We start from the raw sequence: 13,862 nt of genomic DNA, 5'->3' as shown, positions 1-13,862 counted from the left end.
TCACAATGCCAAACCAAACATGATTAAGATGGGCAAATAAAGTTTTGCAATAGTAAAAGGCCTTTATTGGCAAGCTTCTGAAGAGGAACTTTCCTCTTATTGAACGCATTTCTCCACTTTTGCATCTTTTTAGTGTGAAAACAGATGTATTTATTTATATTTTTTTGGTGAACGAGAACATAGTTGAACAAATGGAGGTCTGGTACACGTGGGTAAGGTGAAAATAGAAGCTCAGAGTGATTTCATAGCTGCTCTGCAAGTGAAAACCTGCTGACCACATAAAACCAATGGAAGTGGTTTCCACCTAGCAAAAATACTCATTTCAGCTCCAGCCCTGTTTCTGAGCTGTAGTTTTCTACAGGGGAACCTTCAGCAAAATTACACGGTCAGTGTTACTGTACTGGCTGCAGCAGTGATGCCAGAGAGCAGGGCTCATTAGGGGATAACGTGCTGTGGGTGGGTAGCTCCGTACTGGGACCGATGCCTTCATTTCTACAGGTAAGATGTTGGTTACAGAGGCTCCCAGCTGTTTGGTGTGAGCTTTTATTTAACGGAGTGTCTCCTCACTTTAATTCCTACCAAAATGTGTCAAACTGTGTCACCAAAAAACAAACTGTCACCAAAAAATCACGGGGGATATAACCATTTTTTTTGAGCTCAAGCATTTTCTACGTTGTCTGTAATCAATGGTGCTGGTTTGGAAAAGGGTTCCCCTGTTCTAGCTGCTGTTAAGGGTTTTGCCCTGTCCTGTTCTTACTTTTGTATTGTTTTACTGTCGGAGTGACTCCAGGAGGAGCCTTGGAGTTTCTCTTCAGCAAACAGCTCGTTATACAAATCTCACTGCACACACCCCACCTCCCTGGGGGTAATTTTATATTTATGAAATACATTATTTGGGATCGTTTTGGAGAAGCTTAAATGCCTGTTGGGCCGCCTTAAGGGTGGGTTATGAGATGGAGCTTGTTGATTTTTCCTCCCGGGAAGTGTAGTGCTGGGATTGGAACAGGATGCAAAATTCACCCGGTAGTTTGTTGTGGAGATACGGGGCTAGTGAGCTGAGCAGCCAGCGTAGGAGAAAGCCCATCTTCTCAACCTGCCCCCAAAGAAACTGCTCTTCTCTGAACTTTTTCGCCGTGAATTGCAGTGCATAACGTGGCCTGATGCTGGCCCTTCCCACCCTGCCAGCTTCCCAGCTGGCCCAAGGCAGGTGGTGGTCTGGAGTGGTAGTGCTGGGACCGGAGTCAGAAGTTAGTTAACAGCTCTGCTGGTGGGCAGGAGGGAAAAGTGAGGGGCAGGTCTCCTCCTGCCTCTGCTGTGCCCCAGGAATGCTGCTACATGGAGTAGGTGTTGGAATCCTTTTTCTTGGGATCCTCAGCTTGTCTCTCTCAGGGAGGAGGAAAAACAGCCTGTCCCTTTGTGCTCTGCATACATGGGTCTGGATCGAGCTGCCTCGGCTGTTTTGTTGCATACAGCTCACCCTTCCCAAAGGGAGAGCGTGCTCGGAGCCAGGGAGCTGGCTGTGCTGGCAGGGCGGCCTGGGGCAGCGCCAGAGGAAGGAGGTGATGTTTGCGTGAGTGAAAATGGAGAAATGACCGCGCTGCTGCAATCAGTTTCATTGCTTCAGCAGATCTGAGGCCTGCTGCTCAGAGTCCAAGGTCTGGGCGGTAAAAGGAAAATCGCTTTTGGAGGGCAGAGAAACCATGTTCAAAGCAGTCTCCCTCTTCTGGTTCACCGCTCACTCGTGTCGCAAGAGCATTAATGCTTTCCCAGAGGTAGGGCTGGTTTAATGAGCATCCTGCTTCCTCCACTTACACGAATCCTTTTTGCGGAAGGAAATAGGTTTGCTGTGTTTCATTTTCCTCTTGCAAGGCTTCGCTAAAGCTTGGGGATGAGCTGTCTCAGAGCAGTACTGAGCTGTGATGGAAGATGTGCAGGGAAGCGGGGTGGGCAAGGAGGTTCAGGAGGAGCAGCTGCAGGACGGGGAAGCTCCCTGAATTCTCGTGTCTGGGTGTGTGCAATAGTAAGGTCGTCACCTCCCGCGTGGGCCTTCTCTTTGTACGCTTTATTTACAGTGTTCCAAGAAATGGTTTCCTGGGGTGTTGACATGTTTTTCAGCGTGGATTTCCTCCTTACGTCTGAGAACTTGTGCTGGGCTTGGGACTTGAAAGTAAAACCAGAACTTGTTTGGAAGGGAACAAAAGACTTGGATGTAGTGGTGAACTGGTTAATAACAACAGAGAGAAAAAAAATATATATCAGCCCCAGAATTTATTTTGAGACAAAGGGCAGCAAAGTTAGCATTATAAATGCCCTGGGCTGTCTGGCAAGTTTGTCTGAGCTGCCTGCGCAGCCACACAATGAATTGAAAGCAGAGCTGAAAGACAGTGAAGGTAAGACATTACTTGGCAGCAGCTACAAGGAAGGAGCATGCGCCTGGATCAAATAAACGTGATGAAGCCATGAGAGTTAAAGTCAACCTGAAAATGTTATTAGAGCTGTTGTTGCGTCCTCCATCCCCCCCTATCTGTTGTTAAAGCATCAGGGAAGGGAGGTTTGTGAAATGTCACCTGGCGGGGATAGCAGGCTGGGGAGCAGGGAGCTTGTGGTGTGTGAAGGGGGGCAAAGAGTTTTTTTCTTTTCTAGAGCAGTTTGGTAACTGGGCTGCTAGTGCTTAGGTTAGTTACTGAGGTTTTTTACTGCTCCTGTTCCCTGAAGCCACAAGTTTCTCCCAGGCAACGCAGGCAGGCCGGCACGCACCCTGCGCCCGCCTTGCCCGACATTGCCTCTGGCTCTGCCCTGACAGTTTCAGGAAGAAATGACCGCAGGGAAAATAACGCTGCAGCGGGCAAACAGATGAGTAATGAAACCCATGGTATTATTTCATACGCTGCTAGGTGGCAAAGTGTCTGTATTTATGCACATGTGCACACATACAGGCAATTGTAGAAAAATAAGATAATGAGCGCTTAAGCAGGTTATGGTTATGACCGCAAAATCCCTTGGTTAAAGATTCCCCCTCCTCTTCATGTCTGCAGGGTGTTCTGCAGGTATTCAAAAATAAAAATAAAAAAAATATTTGTATAACATTGTGCAAATGAAATCACAACCTGGAGAAAGGCACAGGCCAAGTTCTTCCTCCAGGCAGCCTTTAAGTTGAAGACGTTCAGTTTCTGAGGATTGTTGCGCATGTGGCCGTTGGGTTGACCTTGCCCAGCCATCAGGACTTTCAATTAAAATCAAACTTAAGAAAATCAGGGCCTGTTTTTGTACCAGCAAGGAGCGCGGCAGCTTTGCCTGGTGCTGGAATCATCAGTGTGTCTGTGGGAATGAAACCAGAGTCTCCCCGCCACCTTGGGTGGGATGTGCAGAAGCAGATTACCCCGTGCCTTTGCAGCACCTACTCCATCTCCTGCAGCTCTGGGCTGTCGCGTTGAGCTCTGAGCTCCCACAGCTGTTGCCAAAGGCAGCTCAGGGGCTGAGGCCACGGGAACCCAGATGAGCTCGGTGCTCTCGGAAGAGCCCCGGGAGTCTGGTTCCTGTGGCTACTCACCAAGGCAGTCCAGAAAGCAAGAAGGAAAATGAAACTTATAAGGTACCATTGGAACAGTAGTTTTTGAGGGAAGGGTTTTGCAGTAGCACCAGGAGCCAGCTGAGGACTGGTGTGGTTGGGGATCTTTGCTAAACAGTGTTACGTGTGGCACAGCTGTGCTGCAGGCTTCGCTGTTTTGTTTGTGTTGGGCAAGAGCAAAACACGACGGTCAGAGACAAGCACGTTTCGTGGCCAAGCCTCGCCTCCCTCCCTCCGTGAGGCCACGGGACTTCCTCCGGAGAGGGGCCGCTGGGGTGAAGCGAGGCTCTGCAGCACAGCGGTGATGACACAGAAATGCCAGGGGGAGGCAGAGGGTGCTGGGCACAGAGCAGGGCAGTGCGGGGGCAGCCAAGGATGAAGACAGAAGGCTCAGGCCTGGAAAGCCATGGGATGGGCAGCAGGAGCAAGGAGCAACTCCTGCCTGGCTTCAATGTGGAGGAGAACAAGCCCATCTCAGCACCCTGGGTTTTGACCCCGGTTTGGCTGAGCTGTCCCAGGTCCCAGCAGCCTTGGGCTGGGCTTGGCAACCCCAAAGCAGAGAGGGGCAGCACGAGGACACAAACTACCCCAGAGAACTGGGAGGCAGCCCACGAGACCCCGGCCTCCTGCTGCTTGTGGATAAGAGCTGATGGGAGCAGTTTGTCTCCGTGCCTCAGTGCTCCCTTTCCCAGCACCGCGGGGAAGAGCTGCGGAGTTGGCTCAGGATGGTGCCGAGGAACGGTGTGAGGGCTGAATGCCCCAGGTGGGCTCAGCTAGCCTGCACCCCCCACTGGGGGCAGAAGCAGGGGTGCATCTCCCTGGGAAAGCCTCAGGCAATCCCAGGGGAGTGGCAGCAGCTGCCCGGGCACAACCTTGGCCTGGGCTGCAGAGCTGATTAGGGATGCAAGATGGGACAGGACCAGCTCCTGCCTGCAGCATTCACTGGGGTCTGCCTGCAAGTCCCAGGGATGCAGCTGCTGGAAGCCACACACGCCTGTTCCCCAGGGCAGCCTTGGCACTCACGGCTCTGCCTCGACACCCGAGCTGTTTCACTGCTGCCACTGGCGTACCATTATCTGCCATGGCAAGGAATGGGGGGGGGGGGGCAGGGGGGCAGATAAGGGTGCTCTGCAGCGAGGGGGGCTGCACGAGACCCAGATGCTCTGCAGCATGTTAGTGGAAAGCAGGTGAGCTGACTCAGAGTCAAACTGTCAGGTTTGGGCAGCACTGTGGCTGTTCAGGGGTAGAGGGCTGATTACGCAGGGTGAACCTGATGCAGAGGTGCAAGGCCAGTGCTGGAGTACAGGATTTATTTAAACAGGCACTAAGACCCCCCCCCAGGGTTGTGCCGGCAGGAGAGGTCCTTGTGTTCTTCACGGGAGGCTGTGCTGCTGGCCTGTCCGTGCAGGAAAAGGACTTGCACACCAGCAGACTGAATATGATACAGAGTACACAAGTAATAACAAAAGTGGGCTGCATCCACCCCAGTGTCCAAGGCAGCTCTATCATGCTCTGCTCGAACATTCTCTCGTGTCTGTCACATCTTGGGGGGGTTTAACGAGGGGGTTTGGTCTTGTCTGTGCTGGGCTCCGTGCTGCTGCTGCCTGGGCTCAAGCACAGCCTGAGCTGAAATCGTGGAGGGGAACGACTGCGAAGGCTCGTGGTGTGAGCAAGAGAGCAGCTGTGCTGGCACTGGAGGCTGGGGCACCCCTCCCTGCAGCCACTGCTCTCACACAAGGCTCATGGGGAGCTGCCACAGGCCAGGCTGCTCCCAGGGAACAGCTGGTCTGGGGATTCAACATCTCTCCATCGCTGTCAGGGGTTTGTGTGGGCCATGAAGAAGCACCTGGGGTGTCTGTGGGTGCTGGTGCTTGTGCCAGCCTGCTGAGGACCAGACCAGGGTGCCAGGGTCTGAAGCTCCCCTAGCTTTCTGCTCTTCTGACGGGCTTCCCCAGGCTCCTGATGGTGTGGCGCTCTCGGTGTGAAGCAGTCTCAGCTATTTGGGGATGCAGAAAAGATGCTGCTCTAGATGTGCTGTGCCCTGGGCTCAGTTGATGCAGTGCCATTGAGGACGGCTGATCCACCGGGGCAAGGTGCACATCTCTGCCACGTGCCTAGGTGCGGCTGCTTGTGCTGGTAATTATTCCAGCTTTGTGGCCCTGTGGCTGCCTGTGCTGGTAATTATTCCAGCTTTGTGGCCCTGCTCTTTGCCTCCCCAGAAGCTGATTGCTGGCACTGGTCCAGGTTTCTAACTATCCTGAAATGAAACTCCTTTGCTGCTTTCTGGAAGCTGGTGCTGGATCTGCCCTGTGCCCGCAGGCTGTCCCCTGATGCTGTTGGGGTGGTGGGCAGCCCCGGAGCAGTGCTCACCGTGCCACTGCTCTCTGCTAATCCTGACTTCTGCCCCGATGCCTCCAGCTCAGGGAGCCTGATCCTTGCTGCCTGGTTTGCTGGGCCTGCCTGTGCCAAACGTGGCTCCAGAGCTGCAGGGGGTTGTCCTTCCACAGGGAGAAGTGGCCTTGCATTCGTGGCTGTGATCCCTGTGCCTCTGCTTTGTGGAGGGTCGGGGGGGGTGGTTACAGGGTATGCTGGTGGTGCTGGAGCCCTGTCCCATGCTGCGTTCTCTGCAGTCTCATCCAGCTCCAGCAGACACCTGCAAGGCACAACACCGGCAGGGAACGACGCTGCACCAGGCCCCCCCCCGGCCATGTGGGAGCTGCATTCAGCAGCAGCTCAAATAGCTGCTGCCCTGGGCCGTGCAGAAGAATGGATACAGCAGGAGCACAGGGGAGGCGTGAGAATGAGGAGGCTGTCACAGGTCGAGCCGGAAGGCCCCGAAATAGCTGGCTGCTGCATCTTTGTAGTCAATGGCCAGCGAGGAGACCGAGACAAAGAGCTCATCGCCGGCCTTGAGTTCAAACAGCCCCCCCTGGTAGAGAGCATGGAGGCCGTAGTCTGCCTCGGGTGCCCAGCACTTGGTGCCGACCCCTTTGAGCAGGAGGATGGGCTGGCTGTAGGACGTCTTCCAGTTGATGCACTGCACGAGCTGGGGGACGGAGACGCGGGTGCTGGCCCCCTCCCTGGGGTAGCGGAAGTAGATCTGGGAGTAGACGTAGTACTTGCCCGCCTGGGTGACCCGCAGCCGGCCATCCCGGTATGTGATGTTCTGCAGGTGGGAGTGGATGGTGCTGTCTTCCCAGTGAGCAATGGCATGGCGGCAGGACTGGGAGAGGTTCCCAAAGCGCTTGGAGATTCCTGGGGAGAAGGAAGGGTCACCAAGGGGAGTGCACTGCGCTGGGAAGCATCCCTCAGGGTCAGGAGGAAGGGAAGGGGTGGCCCTTTCACTCTTCTACAGTCATGCAGCTTGGAGTGGGGGCAGAGAGTGTGGCTGCGGGCTGGAGACCTGTGCTATGTGCTCTAGGTGATCCTGCTTGGCAGGGGGGTTGGACTAGCTGATCTTCAGAGGTCCCTTCTATCCTCGGCCATTCTGGGATTCTGGAGAGCAGAAACATCTCCCCACCTGCCACCAAATGCAACCTCCCACGCTGAGCCCCCTGCCCTTCAGGGGAGATCTCCTCCCTGTTCCCACCTTGGAATCTCTCCAGCGCCCTGCTAGCCTCCCCCAGCTCACCATCCAGGGCCAGGCTCTGCGGGCGGAGGGTGAGATGTGCTGAGGGCTTGCCAGGTGTTTTGGGAGGAACCTGTCCCTCCGAGGTATTGAAGTAGCTCTTCTGCACCTCTGTGAGGAAAGAGACAAATCGCTATAGAGGTCAGAGTGCACGGGGACCCCCAGACCCATGCCACCAGAGCACGTCCTTAGCAACCAGTGAGAACTGGGCAGGACAATGCCCCACTGACCCTACAAAAGGGGAGTTTACTCGGGGATGGAAACGTCTGGTCAATTATTATCTAACATTCTGTGCTGCCCCTGTGGTAGACAGGCCCTGCTTCCCCAGGCTCCAACCAGACACAGCTATCCCTCCAACCTGTGTGAGGGGGGTAAGCCCTTTCCCCACCCAGCGGGGCAGTCTGTGCCCCCTGTCCCACCCCAGCTCACAGCCGCGGTGCGGTGCCTGGTGGAGTTTGCCCTGGGAGCAATGGAGCAGCCCAGCCTGCTGGCATCCCCGGCCGCACGCTTGGGTGCGAGCAAACAGATGGGTGCTTTGCAGCACCAGGGAGCGGAGCCCCGTCTCCTGCCCCAGGTGCTCAGCCCGGACGAACTCACCCTTCACGCTCCTGTGGATCACGTTCTCCGTCACCTGAACCGTTAGAGAAGAAAAACAGCCCCATGGTTTAAAGGCGCAAAGGATGTTCCCTACTCCCCAGCTCCTCCCATCTTTTCCATCTTTCACCCTGTGCCTTTGGACTCTACCAGCTCCTCGATGCAGAGATCTGCAGAGGGCCTGGCGTGCAGCTGCACTCCTCTGATCCCGCTTAAATCAAGCCCCTGCCACCCCCTTGTGAGACAGATGGGGAAATTGATGCAGGGAGGCAAGCAGGAGCCCTCCTGTGCTGTGTGCCACCCTCCCCAGCCCCACAGGCCCGTGCTCACCATGGCCACGTAGGCTTTGATGGTGTTGGCCAGCTTGAGGCAAGACTGGTTGCTGATCAGCTCCTCCAAGCTGGAGCCCTCCTGCTGCTGATTGATGAGCTGCAGACACCTCAGCTCCTCCAAGCTCCCTTGTGACTGGGCTTTGAGCTGGAAGGGAAACACCCAGACATCCAAGAATTGCCCAGAGCAGGCAAAGGCAGCATGTGTGATTTGGCTGGTGGATGCAGAGGCGATTCCCCTGTGGGGTACGCGTATGGGTTCAGCTGCCTTTGGCCTGGCTCCTCCAGTGTCAGGGTGCCCACAGCCACACCACTAAATGGAGACTGACCCCGAAGGTCCCTGATCACGGAGCTGGTGCTGGGATGACTTGGTGCCACTGGGACACAAACACTGACAAGCTGCTCTGCTGGGAAGGAATTAGTTGGGTGGATCCCGAGTTCTGTCAAAAATCTGTTTTGTGAATCGGACAGATTAGATCTCTTCTTGTCCTCCTACAATCCCTATGGCTGGCAGAAGCAAGCCTTGCTCATCCCAGCTCGTGGGGAAATATGACAGCCCCTTCCATTGCATCCCAGTGCTGAGCATGAGAAGAAAGGGGGACACGAACTCCTGCAAACTGCAGAGCACCATGTAAAGGAGAGGCATCAGAATATCCCCTTCTCCATCTCCTTTACCTCTTCTGCTCCTGCCCTGGGCAAATGTGGTGTCTTGATCAGAAAAACCCAGCCTGAGCTTTGAACAAGCTACTTGCAGACCCTGGGGAAGCAGTTTCCCTGCAATTCTGCCCCCCACGTGCCCCAGGCCTGCACAGGGGCTGTGCGCAGAGGTGAGAGCTGCCGCTCCAGCCTGCAAGTGTCCGGGCAGCCTGCTGCGTGGTGACCAGGCTCCATGCTGTGCTGCTGAACTGAGCTTGTTGCAAACAGAGCTCTCACACACCTTCTCCCTCCCAGGGCTGAGCCATACCGGCTGGAGGCTGGAGGCTGAGCACTCAGCCCAGGCAGATCTCAAAAACTTCCTAGTCTGCTGGCTTGTGGTTTGGGATGGGAAGCCTTTCCGTATGATGTGAGCTGCTGCATGGTGAGCTATGCCTTGCCAGTGTGTCCCCAGGCTGACCTGGCTTGGTTCTGACCCCGGTGTCCCAGTGGGGTGAGCTGCTCCACGGATGACAGGCATGGCTGTGGGGTTGCTGTTCTGCTGTATAGGGTGCGGGAAAACCAAGGCACAGATGGGACAACTGCCCTGAAATCAGTGTGCCAGGAATGAACACAAGCACCTTGACCACCCCACCTTTATCACCTTGGGCTGTCCTAGATCAGGACGCAACCCAGGAGCCCTTGGGCTTGGCCACAATGTCAGTGTCACCAGCATCCTGTGCTTCCCAAGGGTCCTTGCCTGATCAATGGAGACTCCACTACCAGCAGAAAGACTACATAAAGTAAGACAAAAAGTATTTTTTTTCCTATTGGGCCAACAAGTCAGCCCTAGCACTGGCTGGCTGGATTTGCCAGGAGCACCGTGTTTGGGAGGTGGGTGGCAGTGATGAACACAGAGGACGTGGTGTGGTGCCTCGTACAGCTGGATGACTGTGAAAGGGTGAGGGTAGCCTTAGCAGTTTTGCCTCATGTGGATTTAGCCGGCCAGGCTGCAGTCGTGCAAAGACGTGCCTGTCTGAGTGGGTGGATGCTCAGCGCCTGCTGAGGAAGCACATCTGCAAGCAGCGGGGCTGCTCACATGGAGCTCAACACGAGCACATGCTTGGGCAAAGCCACTGAACGCAGCACGCTGCTCTGCACTGCCAGGAGCGCAGATCCCAGCACGTGCACACACAGCCAGGGTCAGCTCTCATCCCATCGGTCCTGGTAAGGAGGCAGCACAGTCCCAGCATAGCCACGGGCACTGCAGCCTGGCACTGACTGCAATGCTAATTGCTAATTGCCTCCATTAAGGCTGCCTGTGCCACCAGCACTTCTCTTTTAGAGGGTAGCCGCTCTGCCTGCCTTGTCTGTCCCCCCTTCTGGGAAGCATGCACAGGGTAGGGCTTTAAATTCAGTGAAAAGCAGGAGAGAAAATTCTGTAAAACTGGGGGAGGAGGGAGGGGGGCGGCAGGGGGAGGAGGTGGGCATTGTGTATGCGTGTGCATTGGGGTGAGGACAGGCTGGCTGGGTTGAGTAATTCAGAGTCCCCAGATGTGCTGAGCTCTGATTGCCTATACCTAGCACTGATCCCATGCAGGGATCTGGTGAACAGACTCCAAAATTACCCCGAGAGTTAAATTTAAGTGACCATCTTCCTTCATACCTTCCCCCAGGCTCTGTCTGCCCACATTTCTGTCCTCTCACTGCTGCCTTTCATGTAAATCCTTCACAGTGGGTGCCACACGGGATCGAGGCATGGAAACCAAGCCCGGAGGGGAGTCCACTCCAAAGGATGTTGGACCGGGCACCAGACAGGCTGTTCCTCCTGCATCCATGGGCAGGACTTTTCCCAATTTTCCCCCCTCTGTTGTGGTTTTGTGTGATGCTTGGCACTCCAGTGCTCTTTTCTTGATGATGAGCCCTCCATCATCAAAGCTGACGGTTACCATTGGTAGAACTGCCCAGAAAGCTGCTTGGCAGTACTTAGTTTCCCTTTCTCCATAACAAAGATCTCTTCTGTTCGGTGTTTACCCTCCTCGACCCTTCCACTGCTAGGGGATTGCTGTGGCTGTGTCTTAGCAGGGGCAATAGCGCGTGTGGGTGGGTTTGGTAACAGAATCAGGTCTGTTGCGTGCACGTTTGTTGCGGCAAGGACAGTCTCTGTGTAGTGGTCACAGGGGGCCCAAAGCTCTGGGGCTGGTGGTCTCCAGCAGGCAGCAGTGGGGCAGGGCCCCAGCGGTGGCCGGGGTGGGTCGCAGCACCTGGCCCACGGGTCCTGAGCTTGGGGACGGGTTGGCGTGAGTGCCACCAGGAGTGGGCAAGAACGGCTGAACCCCAGCACCGTTACTTGCTGTGATTGAGCAGGAGTGAGTGCCCGGGATCTGCTGGTACAGATTCTCCCCAGCCAAATGCTCACACAGTGGTTTTAGCAGCCCTGCAGGGTGATGAGCCCCCTGCCCCGGGCTCAGGCCAGCCTCCGAGGCGGACCCGGGGCTCCGGGCGGACCCAGGCCAGGCGCTGCCCGGCTGCGGACGGGGCTCGGGGCGCCTTTCTCCCTGCCTCCCTCCCAGCCGGGGCTACGGCCCCAGCACGGCTCCGCGCCGAAGCTCTCCCGGGGGGCAACCCCCGCCCCGCCGCCCCCCGGAACCCCGCGGAGCCCCCTCCCGGCGCCGGGGGCTTCGTCCCCGCGGCGGGCTCACCTTGGAGATGGCCATGGTGAAGTAGACGAAGAGGCCGGTGGTGGAGGCGATCTGCAGGGCGACGATGGCCATGACGGCCACGCTGCCCCACAGCGGCCCGCCCCGCCGCCGCCGCCCTCCCCGGGGGCCGTCGTCGGGGCCGTCCGCCAGCATGCGGGCCTCCGAGCCGCCGCTGTCCGAGCGCCCGTACGGCCCGGCCCGGGGCTGCTGCGGGGCCATGGCCCGGCCGCCGCCGCCGTGCTCCGAGGGGAAGGGAGCGGCGGCGGGGCGGGACGCGGGGCGGGACCGGGACGGGCGGCGGGGCGAGGGGCGGCGGGGGAGCGGGGCCGGGTGCCGGCCGTGGGGCTCTGACCGCTTGGGAGAACCCGTCCCGGGCCGGGGTGCCGTGAGGGGCTGGTCGGAGGGCTCGGCTGGCAGGGGGGGGAGGCTGTTTTGGTGCTCTCAGGTGTCTGGGTGCCGATCCCGAAGCATTCCCGGCTGCTCTGAGGTGTTGTTTGGAAAGCAAACAGAAAGCCCGGAGAAAGGCTGTTGCCTGACGACTTCGTGGGGGCCTTTAGTGCTTTTGTCTCTGGAATGGAAGTGAGACCGTAAGGAAACCCACGAACACTCCAGTCTTCCCAGAACTGCCTTCTCTCCTCTGAGGATGGGGCATGGGGAAGCTGTGGACCCAGCCCAAACCCGCAGACAGCTGTAGTAGCACCGAGTGGTGTGCTGGGGGCAAATCTATAACTTACGGCAAAACCAGACCTGACTGTGAGCGAGAGAGGCTGGACCCCGGTGAAACCCACGAGGGAAGAAGCTGCCCCGTGGCCCACCACCCTCCCAAGTCCTCACGCCGTGCAGCCGTCCCCAGGCAGGGACACAAAGGGACATGGCCACGGAGACAAGGCCGTGGAGCCAGAGCTACGCTGTGCCAGCCCGGCTGAGCTCCCTTCGGGTCCCCACCTAGCGCTGCACGCCGTCAGTGACAGCTGTGAGCCACAGCTCCATGAGGCTGAGCTTTGATCCTTGAGGGTATTAGAAACGTCTGTGATAATTCAGTAATTAAATCAATTCAGGATTTGGCCCTTAAGCTTCAACTTTCTGGGCTGGATCTTGCAGAGCATGTCTCATCTGAGGAACCTCCCTCACCTCAGAACTGGGGTGAGCTGCTAGGAAGGGACAGCTCACCCGTGGCTCACTTTTCTAGCACTCTCACACAACGAATGGCATTTTTTCCTTTAAGAAAAGAACTTGTCCCACTTCTCATCCTGCCTGCCAGAAATGGCACTGTCTTTTCCACTGAATCCTGAAATCTCCGTCTTTCTGCAGACAAATTTCCAGCAGGGAGCCCCAGTGGGACACACGCTGCTGGTCAGGGTTCAGGAAGAGGGAGCTATTCACAAGTACGATCTCAGTAAAAGGAAAAGGGCAGTTCCAGTATCTCTTCTTACCAGACATTGTGGCTGCTACGACTCCTTTGTGTGTCTGGGAGGGAAGCACCAGCTTCCTCTCTGGTCTGTAACTGCCGTGGGCTAGGGTAAGGGGGGATAGGAATTGTCCTGCCCTCAGTGCCAGAGCAAGAGCTTGAACTAAAAGCTCTCAAGCATCTTTCCAGTCCTGCTTTAGTTATGCATACTTCCCTGGCCCATACAGGTGGCCTCATTGTTCCTGGAGCGCTGGAGCTCTTTGCCCTGTTTGGAGAGTGAGGCAGTGTGAGGCTCTCTGGGGGTATTGTATTTTATTTTATTTATTTTATTCTTATTCTTATTCTTATTTTATTTTATTTTATTTTATTTTATTCTTTTTTATTTTATTTTATTTCATGAAGGAAAAGCTCTTTTTTGCCTGGAGTGCTCAGCTGTGCAGAGGTCCAGCTGTGCCGCAGCAGCAATGCTGGGGAGCCCCCTGCCCAGCCGCTCACCCTGCCCCCTCTTCCTCATGTTTCCCGTAAAGCAGACACTTTTGCTCTGCAGGTAACGGCTTCCTGCCATAGCCCTGGGCAGGTCTCCCTGTGGGGTAGGTATTTGCTCCCTCCTTGCCCCTCAGACTGATGCCTGTGCACTCATCCTACCTCTCCAGCCTTGCTGTCTGGACCCAGCGCTGCAGCTGGGTTGACAGGGCACGTACCCCAGGAGCAGTTTTGCATGGGTCTCCTCAATGGGCCTCCCTGCACCCATGCCTGATTTGCTGTGAATTGATGGTAGGGTCACAATCTCAGCACTTCCATATCCCCAAGCCCAGTTTTAGCCCTAAGTACGCACAAATTGTCAGTAATCCCTGCAGCACTGGCCAGGCATGTCAGGCTTCTCCAGGCTGCTGGCATGCCCTGCATGCAGAGGAGCCACATGATGAGTAGTCATGACCTCCCAGACATGGGAAAGTGGGTAACTGGCCACCTTATCTGCTTTTATTGCTTTTATAAAGGA

General features: G+C 56.2%; 1 protein-coding gene across 1 annotated transcript; it reads right to left on the bottom strand.

Annotated features, from left to right (window-relative positions):
* Positions 1 to 6,285: 6,285 nt before the first annotated feature.
* LOC118157256 (tumor necrosis factor ligand superfamily member 10-like) lies at positions 6,286 to 11,673 on the bottom strand. The gene is made up of 5 exons (XM_035311518.1): positions 11,455 to 11,673; positions 8,121 to 8,267; positions 7,794 to 7,827; positions 7,200 to 7,307; positions 6,286 to 6,823 (listed from the first exon to the last, which is right to left on the bottom strand). The coding sequence occupies exons 1-5, from the start codon at positions 11,671 to 11,673 to the stop codon at positions 6,381 to 6,383; spliced, it is 951 nt and encodes a 316-aa protein (XP_035167409.1). The 3' UTR covers positions 6,286 to 6,380.
* Between the last annotated feature and the right edge of the window lie 2,189 nt (positions 11,674 to 13,862).

This window comes from Oxyura jamaicensis (assembly GCF_011077185.1).
Source record: "Oxyura jamaicensis isolate SHBP4307 breed ruddy duck chromosome 4 unlocalized genomic scaffold, BPBGC_Ojam_1.0 oxy4_random_OJ106462, whole genome shotgun sequence".
NCBI lineage: Eukaryota > Metazoa > Chordata > Aves > Anseriformes > Anatidae > Oxyura > Oxyura jamaicensis.
The sequence above is the reverse complement of the archived record's forward strand: the minus strand, read 5'-3'. Positions and strand labels throughout refer to the sequence as shown.